The sequence below is a fragment of the Corvus hawaiiensis genome, chromosome 26 (genome assembly GCF_020740725.1).
Source record: "Corvus hawaiiensis isolate bCorHaw1 chromosome 26, bCorHaw1.pri.cur, whole genome shotgun sequence".
Lineage (NCBI taxonomy): Eukaryota > Metazoa > Chordata > Aves > Passeriformes > Corvidae > Corvus > Corvus hawaiiensis.
Window position 1 is genome coordinate 28,671,707 of NC_063238.1, and position 12,945 is coordinate 28,684,651.

The 12,945-nt window shown below is 34.2% G+C and overlaps 1 protein-coding gene across 6 annotated transcripts in view; it reads right to left on the bottom strand.

The window, feature by feature from the left end:
• The window catches only part of CSMD3 (CUB and Sushi multiple domains 3), a 612,506-nt gene that overhangs the window by 41,802 nt on the left and 557,759 nt on the right, over positions 1-12,945 (bottom strand). For all 6 annotated transcript variants that reach the window (XM_048286482.1, XM_048286481.1, XM_048286480.1 and 3 more), the window contains 3 exons: positions 10,682-10,867; positions 7,335-7,508; positions 1,404-1,586 (listed from right to left, as the gene is read on the bottom strand). In XM_048286482.1, coding sequence (XP_048142439.1) covers positions 1,404-1,586; positions 7,335-7,508; positions 10,682-10,867 — 543 coding nt within the window. The remainder of the gene's footprint in view (positions 1-1,403; positions 1,587-7,334; positions 7,509-10,681; positions 10,868-12,945) is intronic.

Below are 12,945 nucleotides of genomic sequence, written 5' to 3' on the forward strand. Positions count from 1 at the left end.
GAATTACTATTTTTTCCCCTTTGGTTTGTAGAGAAACATAACCTACAAATTTAGCTTTATAGTCTGCATTAGTGAAAAGCAAATTTAGCTGCAAAAACAAACTTCCAAGTATAAGAAAATATCTGATCTACAATTATAATTTTAGATTTAATTTGAATCATGCATTTCTAGCATCACCAAAATATTCTTCCTAATTCAAAGCACTGAATGGAATCAACTCTTACTGCACAGGCAGATGGAACCCTTATGTCTCCCAGTTCTTTAATGTTCAGCCTGGGAATTTGAATGTGTCCTTCTTATGTGATTACATATATATACACCCAATCTACATGATCTGAACTGGAACAATATACCTGTGCCTGCACTACCCACACCTATATATATATCTGTAAACTATACTTACCATTTCAAGAAAGAAATATCATCAAAACTATCTTAAAATGTATAAGACCTAATTCATTTCCCTAATAGATGAGGTCAAAGAAAAATAGCAGATGGTTCAGTTGGGCAAAGCATATCCCTTTGGATACCAGCATAAAAACCAGCATAAATATAAATATACATACACACACACACACATATATATAAAGTATTTTTCTTAATGTAGTAATGTCGACAATCATTCAGTAGAAAGGATATTACAAAACCAGTTTGTGAAACATGTTTTTAAAACAAAATTACTTTTTCATACAGAAAACACAGTCAACAGTGATAAAGTAGAAAGTAAGAGAACAGGTTCTCAAATTATTTTCTTCTTTTCAAGACACTTTGATTTGCAAAAGAATCTGTTGGGAATTATTTCCTATCCTGAAGCAAGGTAATTTAGGCAATAAATGATTCTTCATAAATATCCCATTATAGCTTTCTGTTATGATAATTCATCTACCTTGAAATTTCCAGAATTACTTTTTACAAATAAACTTATTTCAGCATTTTGTTTTCTATTGAAAAATAATAACGTCAACAGAATTATTAAATGAAATTTTAAGTCAACCATTTATACATTGATGTATAAATCTAAAGAAATTCTGACTCTGATATTTTCCTAAAACTGAGCTCTTTTTTCTGATATTCAGGTGTATAATTGTTGTGATTAAAGTTCAGGTTATGGTGAGATTTTTAAGTGAAACAATATTCATCAAAAAATTGAGTTCTAGAGGCTTATCTCTTTCTTTTCCTCAAAACCCGTAAACATACGGTTTCATGGGTGCCAGGAACTGGTTTCAAATTTGTCACCTGATACCAAGCCACTGCTATAGGGCAACAACTTACTGGAAAAAAATTAATTGTCCATCCAAAATAACTGCATCCCATTCACAATACAAAGCTGGCAATGCAAAATTGGTTTTCTGATCAACAGTATTAAAAACACAGTTTAAAAATTGAGTGGATCTTTGATTTACCTTTGCACTCAGGTTGTCTTCCTGTCCAGCTTCCATTTGCCAAACATGTTCTTTCTTCTGAGCCATGGAGGATATATCCAAGATCACAGCTGAAATGTATCGTGCTTTTAATTTTAAAATTGTTTTCTTCTCTAGACCCATGGCCTGGGATACCTGGATCACCACAAGAACCAGCTGTATCACCTAGATTTTAGAGCACAAAGATCAGAATAGGTATGAAATATTATTGTGATACTGCATGTATAATGCATCTCTATGTATTTATAAATAAGTGTTTGTATATATTATTTTTAAAAATCCCCATATATATCAGTGAGTGTGAGTCCCTATAATTACAAAATCACTTGATGCTCCACTAATTTTTTGTACTTATTTTATAGAAATACAGAAAAATAATTATAATTTTCTCAAATTCCCCTAATACCATGATAAACTTTTGATAACAGAATTATCAAACAAAATAGTGGAAAAAAAGACAAGCACAAAACCTTGGTCATATTTCATTTAAAATATGGAATTCTGAGGAAAACCAAGGTCCTGATTGCAAAGACAATTTTCTTTTTTGTGTGTAACTAGTTTTCATACAGTATTTCTTAGTTTTATGATATCACTAGATTTTGAACAGTTTTATCGTTGAATTACAGTTCTAGTCAACAATGTTATGTGTACTAGACATGAAGCATTTTCCTGAATTTTAGGAATGTTGAAACATCATGTCAAAACTGCCTGATAGCTAAAATCTCCCTCAGATATAAATGTTTTAGAAAATTCTAAGATAGAGAGTAATGTTAAATGTGTTTATATATAAATAAATAGATAATGTTAAATGCTATCTGTTGTATATAAATGATAGAATAATCAACACAATAATAGTGATAATAAAAAGTAATAATAGTATTTAAGATTATACATCTAAATCTTCAGTTATGATAACTTTTAGGAAGTTCTAGGTAACAGTATATGAACAGCAGGTCATTTGTTTGAAACTTAATATTTACTTAGTATCATCTATTTTATTAGAGATCTTTAAGATCGTTTTCTATGTAAAAAGAGATGAAGGCATATTCTATTACTGAGTTTCAATACTGAAGAGCTCCACTGTTCAGGTTTTTCCCCGTAGCCCATGTTTTTTTCCAACAACTTGCAAAAAAATTTAATGTCTTCTAGGAAAAAAATAAATCAAACATAATAATATTTTTGAGAGAATATCTGCATTACTTTGTAATTAGTTACACTATTGTAAGTAAAGATGAAAAATTTCAAGAATCAGGTAGAAAGAATTAATCCAATTATGTAAATAATGTGTTATGTAGAGTAGCCGTATTTTTCTGGGGTTTATCTAAGCTTAAATTGCAATAATAAGAGAAATTTTTACACAGAAATAGTAAAAAATTTGCAAACTCTAAATACACAAAAGACCAAAAGCGACAAACTCATTATAGAGGAGTTCTATGAGAAGTTAGGACCCTGGACTTGTATATGCAGATAAAAACAGCTTCTGCTGCCTTCGTTGGCACTGTGTATGTGTGAAAATGCTGTTGGGAGTGAAGGGTTGGACACAACTCTTTACTGACAAAAGTACGTATAGAACTGCATGGTGAAAGAAGAGGAGTTGAACTGGCTTACTTTGCTTTGCTAACTAACATGCATGAGCAAATACTTGGCTTAGTCCACTATGACCAAGAAATACATGGTACTATGTATTTAAATTATTTCAGAAATAATAAATATACTCAAGTATAAGGGCTTAACTGTCTGGTTCAAAATCACAGACTCAAAGTTAGGCTGTTCTCTGTTTACCCATTTCATTAGGTGACACAGATCAGTAAAGCAGCTTGCCAGATCTGTTAAAAAAGAAATTGCAAATCGTTCCAAATTATAGCAAAAAAATTCTATAAGCTTTCAAAAAAAATTATGTCCAAGGTACTTAGGTGACTTAACAACCCTCTAGTTTGAAAAAAGTCTGCTTCATATTTTTGAAGTAATTTTTAAAGTTTTCTAGATTAAGTGGGGTTTTGTGTTGTTTTGGGAATCTGTACCTTATATTTTCTAGTAGTATATAGTTAGATTATGACAAAATTGGAACAGGGCCTACTCATTATTCTATACTTGTAAAGTCTCCACAATAATAGTTCAGTTTTTGGCAAGTTACTTGACATTATGCCTAAAAGAATTTAATTATGAAAATAGGTTATTTGCTATACCAGATAGAAATCACATATTCCTCTTCTAAATGAAATCACGTGTTCTTTTTTAATGCCTAATTATTACTGTGGACTATTAGACTTTTTATTTTAGGAAGGTTAACCACCAGCTCTTTTGATTGAAGGTTACAGAAATAATTTTTCTAAATGACTAATCAATCAGGATGTGATGGAATCAAAGAATCATAAAATATGATGAGTTGGAAAGGACCCAAAAGGATCATCGAGTCCAACTCCTGGCCCTGCACAGCACCATCCCCAAGTCACACCTTATGCCCGAGAGCGTTGTCCAAACACTTCTTGAACTCTGTCAGGCTTGGTCCTGTGACCACTTCCCTGGGAAGCTGTTCCAGTGCCCAACCACCCTCTGGAACCTTTTTTCTAGCATCCAACCTAAACCTCCCCTGACACTTCAGGCCATTCCTTAGGGTTCTGTCACTGGTCAGCACAGAGAAGAGATCGGTGCTGCCCCTCCTCTTCCCCTCATGGGGAGGTTGTGTATTGTGATGAAGTCTAAGGGAACATATTTTTATTACCTCATGCAGACTCAACTAAATTATTTTTACAGTTAGTTATGAGCCATCCTTCACTCACATGTGTAACAAATTCTCAGTTGACATTTAATCTTGATGAAATGGAGGGTATTTAGACTACTTACAACCCTTGCTGTACTTATGAGGAATTCTACATTGCAAAAAATTTCTGACTCCATCTGATATGCATATGATGATTGAAAACTATTTCTGAATGCCAATATCTATCAATGGGACATGACAATTCCTTCTAGCTCCATTTCATGTGATAAGAAACTGTCATATGGATGATGTGACAAAATTTAGTTACCTTATGTTCACTGATCTAGCGTTTCCTTTTTTAATTTTTTTTATATATTAAAAGGACAAGCATGCTGTATCTTTTCCCAGTTAAATATTCTATATTATATGTTGTAAGTACTATCAACAAACATGCAAATTTTAAGACTTTAATATGCATTAAAAATTAAGAAATCAATTTAAAGGCTAATAATGAAAGCAGATGATTTTACATATTTTAGACGCAAAATATAGAAGTTCTGTATCATGAACTGCAAATTACTTATAATGAGAAAGCATTTCAGATATAAGCCTTGAAAGCAAAATCTCAAAATTTTACTAAGAATTATAGTTTGGTACAGTACAGTTAAAGAAAATAAGAGTTTGTATTCTGTACAATCTGATTCATTAACATTTAAATGTTCCTATGTCAAGGAAATGTTTCTTCAAGTATTAAGAAAAATGAATTAGATCTGATTAGAGTTTCCTATGTGTAGGTACAAAAACAATAATTAGAAAAAAAAAATTTCATGTACCTCACTCACAATTGGTTATCCCAAGATATTTCAACACTTTTTTAATTTAGTAGGAGAAATACTATAGAATAGTCCTGTTTTCAGTAGGGCTGCTTTGATATTTTCATGTGTATTTTTAGGCTTCCAATCTGTATTCCTTGATATTTTTGTCTCTTTCTAAAATTATTTTTGAAATTCACAATTTATATTTTTAAATAGTTTTTCTTATTAATACTATGAAAAACTGCAATAAGTAGCCTTAGATTTTATTTAAAGAGGATTTTTTCCCCCAAACAACTATGGATTCACGCTAACTATATAAACACTTTTTATTAAAATAGTTCAAATTTTCAAACACAGGAATATATCATTATTTATTATATAAGACTATTTTACATTAAAGTTTGATTTCTAGTGCATACCTCTAAAAATCACAGGTTATAAGAACTTGATCTTTGTTCTAATTGTGGCAAATTTCCTTCTGCTTTATTCATAGAAAGTTTAAGGATTAAATTAGGTGTTCATTTTTCTAGGTTTTGTCACATTCTAGGTTCCTGAGAGTTTGCAGGAGAAGGTTCAGATATTGAAAAATTCTTCCAACACTTCAGAATTTAATGCAGTATTTTAACCAAGAAGTTGTATTTTAATATCTCATATTAATTTTCAACTATTTCTGTGCCATGGACTGTAAAATTTCATATTCTGAACCTGCAGTTGATAATCAGTTTGTAACTGAATACACTGAAGAGATGAGGGCAGGAGAAAAAAAAAACCAAAAACATTTGGAATATGTGAGACCTCCACTTGAACTACTGTATCCATTTCTGAGGTTTCCAGTGCAACAGGAACAAAGACCTGTTAGAGCAGGTCCAGAGGAAATTAACAAATATGATCAGAGGGCTGGAACACCTCTGCTGCACAAAAAAGGCTGAGAAGATTTGGGCTGTTCAACCTGAAGAAAGGAACGCTTCTGGAAGACCTTATTGTGACCTTTCAATATATAAAATATAGAAGAAATATATAGAGCAGCTTTTTATCAAGGTCTGTAGTGACGGGATAAGAGGGAACAATTTTAAACTGAAAGAGGCTAAATTTAGATTGGGCATAAAGCAGATATTTCTTAAAATGTGTGCTGTGAGTCACTGGAACAGGGTGCCGAGAGAACTTAATGCAACACCCCTGGAAGTGTTCCAAGGTCAGGTTAAACAGGACTTTGAGTAACCTGGTCTAACTGAGTACGTCCCTTCTCATTGCAGTAAGGGAGGACTAGATGATCTTTGGAGGTACCTTCCACCACAAACCATTCTATGATCCTAGTGGAAGGTATCCTTACCTATGACTGGAGGTTGGACTAGGAAATTTGTAAAGGTCCTTCTGACTTCTACCATTCTATGATTCTATTATTTACTAATACTGTAAAGAACCTTGGATTTTAAGTGTGAAACTAGTATAGCATAGTCAGATTTGCATATCAGTTATTTTCACCTCTAGTTTTGACATAGCTCTAATCCAAGAAAATCATGTCACTTGTTTTCTTCTTACTTTCTGCCATTGAACATGTCTAAGTTCTCTGAATTACATAGCTTTAAATAAGATTCAAAACCCCTCTGATTTCTTCAATCATATAATGAAACATAAGCAGGAAAAGAAAGAACTTCCACCAGTATTTACTGAGAATTAAAACTGATAACAGGGTTAACCTTTATCACAGTATTTGTTTACATAGTCTGTAATAACAAATGGGATTTAATCAAATCCCAAATTAGTGTGTGACTTCGATTTCTGTTTTTCACTTGATCCCTGCTCTTAAAGTGAATCAAACTGAAGCTGTGAAACACAATATTCCTAAGCAATAAGTTTTTCAGAAAACATATCTTGACTTCAGGGAGGGCTAAACTATTACAAGGATTAGATGGTGTTCCCTCAAAAACTGAGCATCTTATCTTGAAATTATGTGGAGCCCACCTGGCCTTATTATACAGATGGACATATTACACAATCAAGTTATATCTGAGGTGTCATCAAGTCACTAGACATTTTACAAGTTAAAAGAAAAAAAAAAAAAATTAACCCATTATCTTCAAGAGACAATGTTGCAAGATTTCATTGTGGAAATTAATACTCTTGCCAGAAATCACATAAAAATATTTTCAAAACAAGCTCATTTTGTTAACAGTCAATTGAATGTGAAACTTTTTGTTCATATTAAGTGCCACCAAGAAAGTCTACTTCTTCCAGATTATTTTCTTGCCAATACTTTATTCATATTTTGGTTTTACATTTTTTACTCCTAGTGAGATGGTAATTCAGTTTTATACATGATTTTACAGATTTTTAAATGGCCTTCTGAAAAAGAAAAATAAATTTAAAACAACTTTAGGATTAATTCACAACTATTACCTGAGCAATGAGGAAGAGATCCACTCCAGTGTCCATTTAACTGACATGTGCGAGATGACTGCCCTAACAGTGACCGTCTCCCTGTGCAGGTATAATGAACAGTAGAACCAAAGGTGTATTTATCTCCAGACAGGACTGCGTTAGGAGGAACTCCAGGATGTCCACAGTCAATCACTACAATGCATAATTATTGGAGATGAAAGAAGGTTATTATCACTGATCAAACAATTTGTAGTTTTCATTTTCATAACTGCACACATAAACTTTGTGAAGGGGTTACCATTTTTAGGGTTTGGGGGAAAGGGGAACATCATGGGATTAGAACACAAAATATGCGTCAAACCAAAAGCTGTGAGAGAAATGTTTGGAGATGTCAAAAAAAGGTATTTCAGATACAGATATTGATGTTAAAAACCACTAATTCACTAAGTTGATCTTTATGGCATGAACCTACACACACACAAAAACATGCATTCATGCTCGTACTCTTCAGAGAAAAATTACAGGAACACTGTATCTGCCAAAGTCACTGCTGTGGTAGAAAATATGCAGAACTTCATCTCTCTTTTAATAATGAAGAGCAAGGAGTTAATTTAAAAGCAAGCTAAATAAATCAAGTGTGGGAAATGCACAGTTAAAATTCATAAACCAAATTCACTATATACACAAACTGAATCTGAGCCTGATGTTTGACTTCTTTTTATCTTACACCTGTCCATGGCATGTAGATTATCTTGGCCAGAGATAGTTGTATTTATGTACCAAGAAACCCACAAATTAGAGCTGCAAATATCAGTATAGTAGAACAGGTAACTAAATCATACAAATGTAATTTTTATCAAAACTTCATTGTATTAAATACTATTTTCAGCAGGACTTTTTTATTAGAGAAAAATCCAGATCAGAAGCCTGATCAGGGTTAAGCATATGTTCAATTCCATGGCATTTCAGATAAATGCAACCGTACAATGATTGTACAATACAGCATAAGACCAAAATCATGACAATCATGACAATTTGTCTTTCTTAAATGGTTATTTTTGGTCTTAGAGCTTTAATTTATATGTGTATATATATTTATATATATATACTGATATATATATATATATATATATATATATATATACACTGATTTGCATTTATTGACACTTTCTCCCAAAGGTCCAACTTTCATGGTGTAGAACCTTCCTGACAGGAGCACAAAGGATTTAGGAATGTGGTAAGTTATTGACTGACTTTGATTCCTACCTAGTCTCACTGACCCCTGTGACCATTCTGCAGGCTTTGAGGACTTTGAGTAAAATGGCCAGAATAGTCACCTATACATAACAAGCACTTGTTGTCAGCATGTTATTTTTTTAATCACTTGCTTCTAACTAAAATCTGCTATCAGTTATGGATGATTGCTGAGAATGAAAACTTAGAACATTGTTAATAAAAAGGCGTGTTGGTCATGCAGGCTTCAACAAAAAGAGACCTTTTTCTTGTGAAAAACATTCACAGTTTTTCAGAATATTTTATTATCTGTAGAGTTCTTGATGTATTCTTTTGCCCTACTCAGACGTCATACAGGACACAGTTAATTTCATACTGGTGCCTTACAGTTTCCAGCTTTGGGCTTTCATATACACACTTTTCTGTTTACACTTATGTCTAGAGGACCTGGATCCCTAATAATTGACTTAAAAAGTTATAGCACCCTTAATATTACCCTTAACTTGATTATGCATTTTACAGAATTTGATTTGATATTAATGTTTTTGAGCTGGGATTTCATATGAAAAGTTGATTGAATTTCTTTTTTTTTTTTCCTAATACTAATTCATTTCTTCCTTTCTCTTTTACCACCCTCACTGAAAAAAAATCTTCTCTCTATCTAATATAAATGAACCCTTTTTAGGTTAAACCACTACCCCTTGTGCTATCAATACGTGCCATTTTAAAAAGTCCCATTCCAGCGATAATTTGCAAAACACTCCAGAAGCTCTTAAAAAAAGGCTCTTAAAAAGTTTTGTTAAGCTTATGATTACAAAATATCATGGATACCACTTAGATAGAATTCACTGACCCCTCTATATAAATGACAGAAATAAAGCAGAAGATGCCCTTTTCAAAAGTACATATAGCACTTTTACTCCCAAAGCTCTTTTAAAAAAATAGTAAAGGCTGTATTATTAAATTACTTATGACAAATGAGATAAAAATGACTAAGAGATTATAATACAAATGTAGAAAGAAGAAATCTTTGCAAGTTTACCTTTAAATTAATTTCTCTTTGGAGATAATTTACTATTAAGCAATATTTGTCTTTCTGAAAGGGTAATGCTGCCTTTAAATTTAATGTGAAACCAATAGACACTTTGTTTTAACTGTGACTTGCAATCAAGCTACTTATCCCATCAAAGAAAGGGACAAGTTCCATAACTGAAAGTTTTAGCAATATAAGAAAATAGAAAAAGTTGGGTTTTTTTCCTATTTTTAGAGAGGTAACAGTAGAACTAGTGAAGCCTCCTAAGAACAAATATCTACAATATTGCAAATATCAGTCCATGATTCCTGAATAAGGAACCTTTAGACTGTTTTCCCTTTAATCCCTAGAAGAAAGGCCTTTCTCAGTGAAAAACATTGATCCTAAACCAAACCCTTTTCACAGACTAATAGAACCAGGTAAATCAGCTGTTGCAGCCAATTAAAAACATAAGAAACATCTCTGGCTATATCTGCATCACCGTTAGAAAGTTGTTCATGAAAAGCCAGAATAAAAATAACTTACTTGTGTTAATCCACTTCCCTTAGTGAATAGGTTGCATATGAGTATGATGTTCAGGTACATCTATTAGTGTGGTAAACTGAGGACGTTGTCCAGAGGACATGTTAGGTGTTCTACAGTGCTATTAGTCCTGGTATCTTTATAGATAGTCTGATCTTTCTGTTTTCCCAAGAGAAGTCCAGAAACTCCTGTCCTGATATAAGTCAATAATTGCATACTGTAGGTTTTACGTTTCGGTGTGATAAGAACTCTGTGGCCAATGGAAGCCACATGTTGGTGAATTCAACAGACAGGTTTTGACCTTGTATCCCTGCTATCAGGAATTATTAGGCTGGAGCATTCAGAGATGTTTGCTTTGGCTATTGCATTTAATAAGTTATTTGCTACATACAATAACAATATAACTGCTACTTCAGCAGCTGCTGAGACCCTCCATCAGTACTGCACACACACACACACACACACATATATAAATATGATTATCGTAATTGCTGTCGTGAGACTGATGGAAATGTTGTGTAAAATAATACCTAGTGTATCCACATTCTTTGTAGAAGCAAACTCATTATCTACTTACTAATACATTCAGGTAGAGGTTTGTCCCAGTGGCCATTTGGTTGACAAATTAAAACTGAAGAGCCAAATAAAAAATATCCAGGATTGCAGTCATAAAATACCACTGTGCCATACGTGAAATTTCCATGTTCGATTTTACTTTCTCTTATAGAATTTGCAGGAATTCCAGGATCAGAACAATTGACCACTAAAAAGAAAAAGAGCACAGGCTTGAGAGTCATATAAATATGGTCTCCTAAAGTGGTCTCCTATTCTTTGTATAAGAAATATCCAATGTGTTGATATCCTGGTTTTATATACCCTAACTTTTTATATAATGATAGTGAATTTGGAAGAAGATGTGAAACAGAGAGACACTAAAGCCAGAAGATGTTAAACCCAGCACAAATAAAAGGAAATGCTTCTTTACAGTGTGATGATACTGTAAAATTTTTGGCCACTAAAATGAATTTATATTCTTACCTTTACATACACTATTTTCCACAAATAGAAACATATTTTGGTGCTAGATGTTCCTTTGGTCTAACTCACACAGAAATGCAAACATACATATGTTCCTATACTAACATTTTGATAATGGGTCATCTTTAAGACAGATGGTTTGAGCTAAAGGGCACATGATCAGTTAGGTAAGAGTGTGGCGAATCTGATAGAATAAGAACATATCTCTACAAGTGGGTATGAGCTTTTAAAAATAGAGGTTAAATTTAATGGTTAAGAATACTGATGAATTTTTTGAGTTCTTAGCTACTTTAAAATTTATATTTTTGAAAACTTCTGAAGATGGATTTTTTCCCCTTTCTTTTGTGCCTTACATCTATCTGTGAGTTCAGTATAATAGAGAGATGCTCCAGTCCCTTAACCACCTTCTTAGCCCTCCATTGGACCCACTCCAGGTTCTCCAGATGTGCTTCACCATGGCCGAGTGGAGGGACAGGATCACCTCCCTCGACCTGCTGGCAATGCTCTTCCTAATGCAGCCCAGGACAACACTGGCGTTCATGGCCGCACAGGCATACTGCTGGGCTCATGGAAAGTTTGTTGTCTACCAGGACCCCTAGGTCCTTCTCTGCAGAGCTGCTCTCCAGAAGGCCACCCCCAGCCTGTACTGGTGCATGGGGGTTACTGGGGTTACTCTTCCAATGGTGTAGGACCCTGCATTCACATTTGTTGGATTTCAGAGGTAAACGTGCATGGATGTGTGCATATAAAATTATCAAAATAGGCTGAAAAGCTCTGTAATCTGCAAAGGAAAAACGTTATTGCCAGGTACAATTCAAGATCATTTTTCCCACCTAAATCACTCATTGTAGTCATTTTATGGCTCATGTCCTCTCTAGCCACTATTGTAGTCTGCTTGTGTGCTTCTTCTAGTAGTTCTCAAATATTGGTACACTAGGCCTAGATAACATGCTTTTTCTGAGGACAGAAATAGCTTTCTGCTTGTATTTGACTTCTTTAACAGTAAATGAAAGAACAGTTTGTTAGTTAAATTGATGGATAATATTGATATTTTTTTTTTCTTGGAGGAGAATATGAGCTACATTTCTGTCTTTTTTTCCCCCCACAAGGATCACTGAAGTCCAGCTCCTGGCCCTGCACAGACAGCCCCAAGAATCACACCATGTGCTTGAGAATGTTGTCCATGTTCACGTTACTAAGCATGTATTTAAAGTAATGAAAATAAATTATTCATTAATCAGGAGTAGTGAACACTTGAAATAAAATACAAGGAACTTTGACCATTTCAATTGTTTCCCGCCATTATTATGGTTAGCTAAGAAACTAGATATTTAGCAAAGTTGTAAACAGTATAAAAACTATGGCAGCTGTGACCGGTCCAGAGATATGGGCCCGAAAGAGATCCTCTTCCCAGGGCCCGGTGCCTTCCCTCAGCTGCTAGCTAGGAGGGCCCATGCAGAGGCTGTCAGCTCTTTAGTGATTGTCAGCTCATGATTTCAGCTCAGCTCTGCAGGGCAGCCTCCAGGCCAGACCAGGGAGAGAGACAAGAGGCTCATGTAGCTGTTCCGCACGAGGCAGCTTTATTAGTCCATGCTCCGGCGAAGGGGAGCCAGGGACGAGCAGCACTCTGCCCTCGCAGGGGCAGGGGGCCTTTTAGGGATACAGGGGGTGGGTGTCAGAGGGTAAGGGCCAATGGGTTACAAAGGATCTGCATAGGGTCTCCCAGAGGATTCTGGGGTTTGTCTTCTTCTCCTTCTTCTCACCATAACTGAAAGTGGCTCCCTTTCCAAGGGGAGTCCTGCT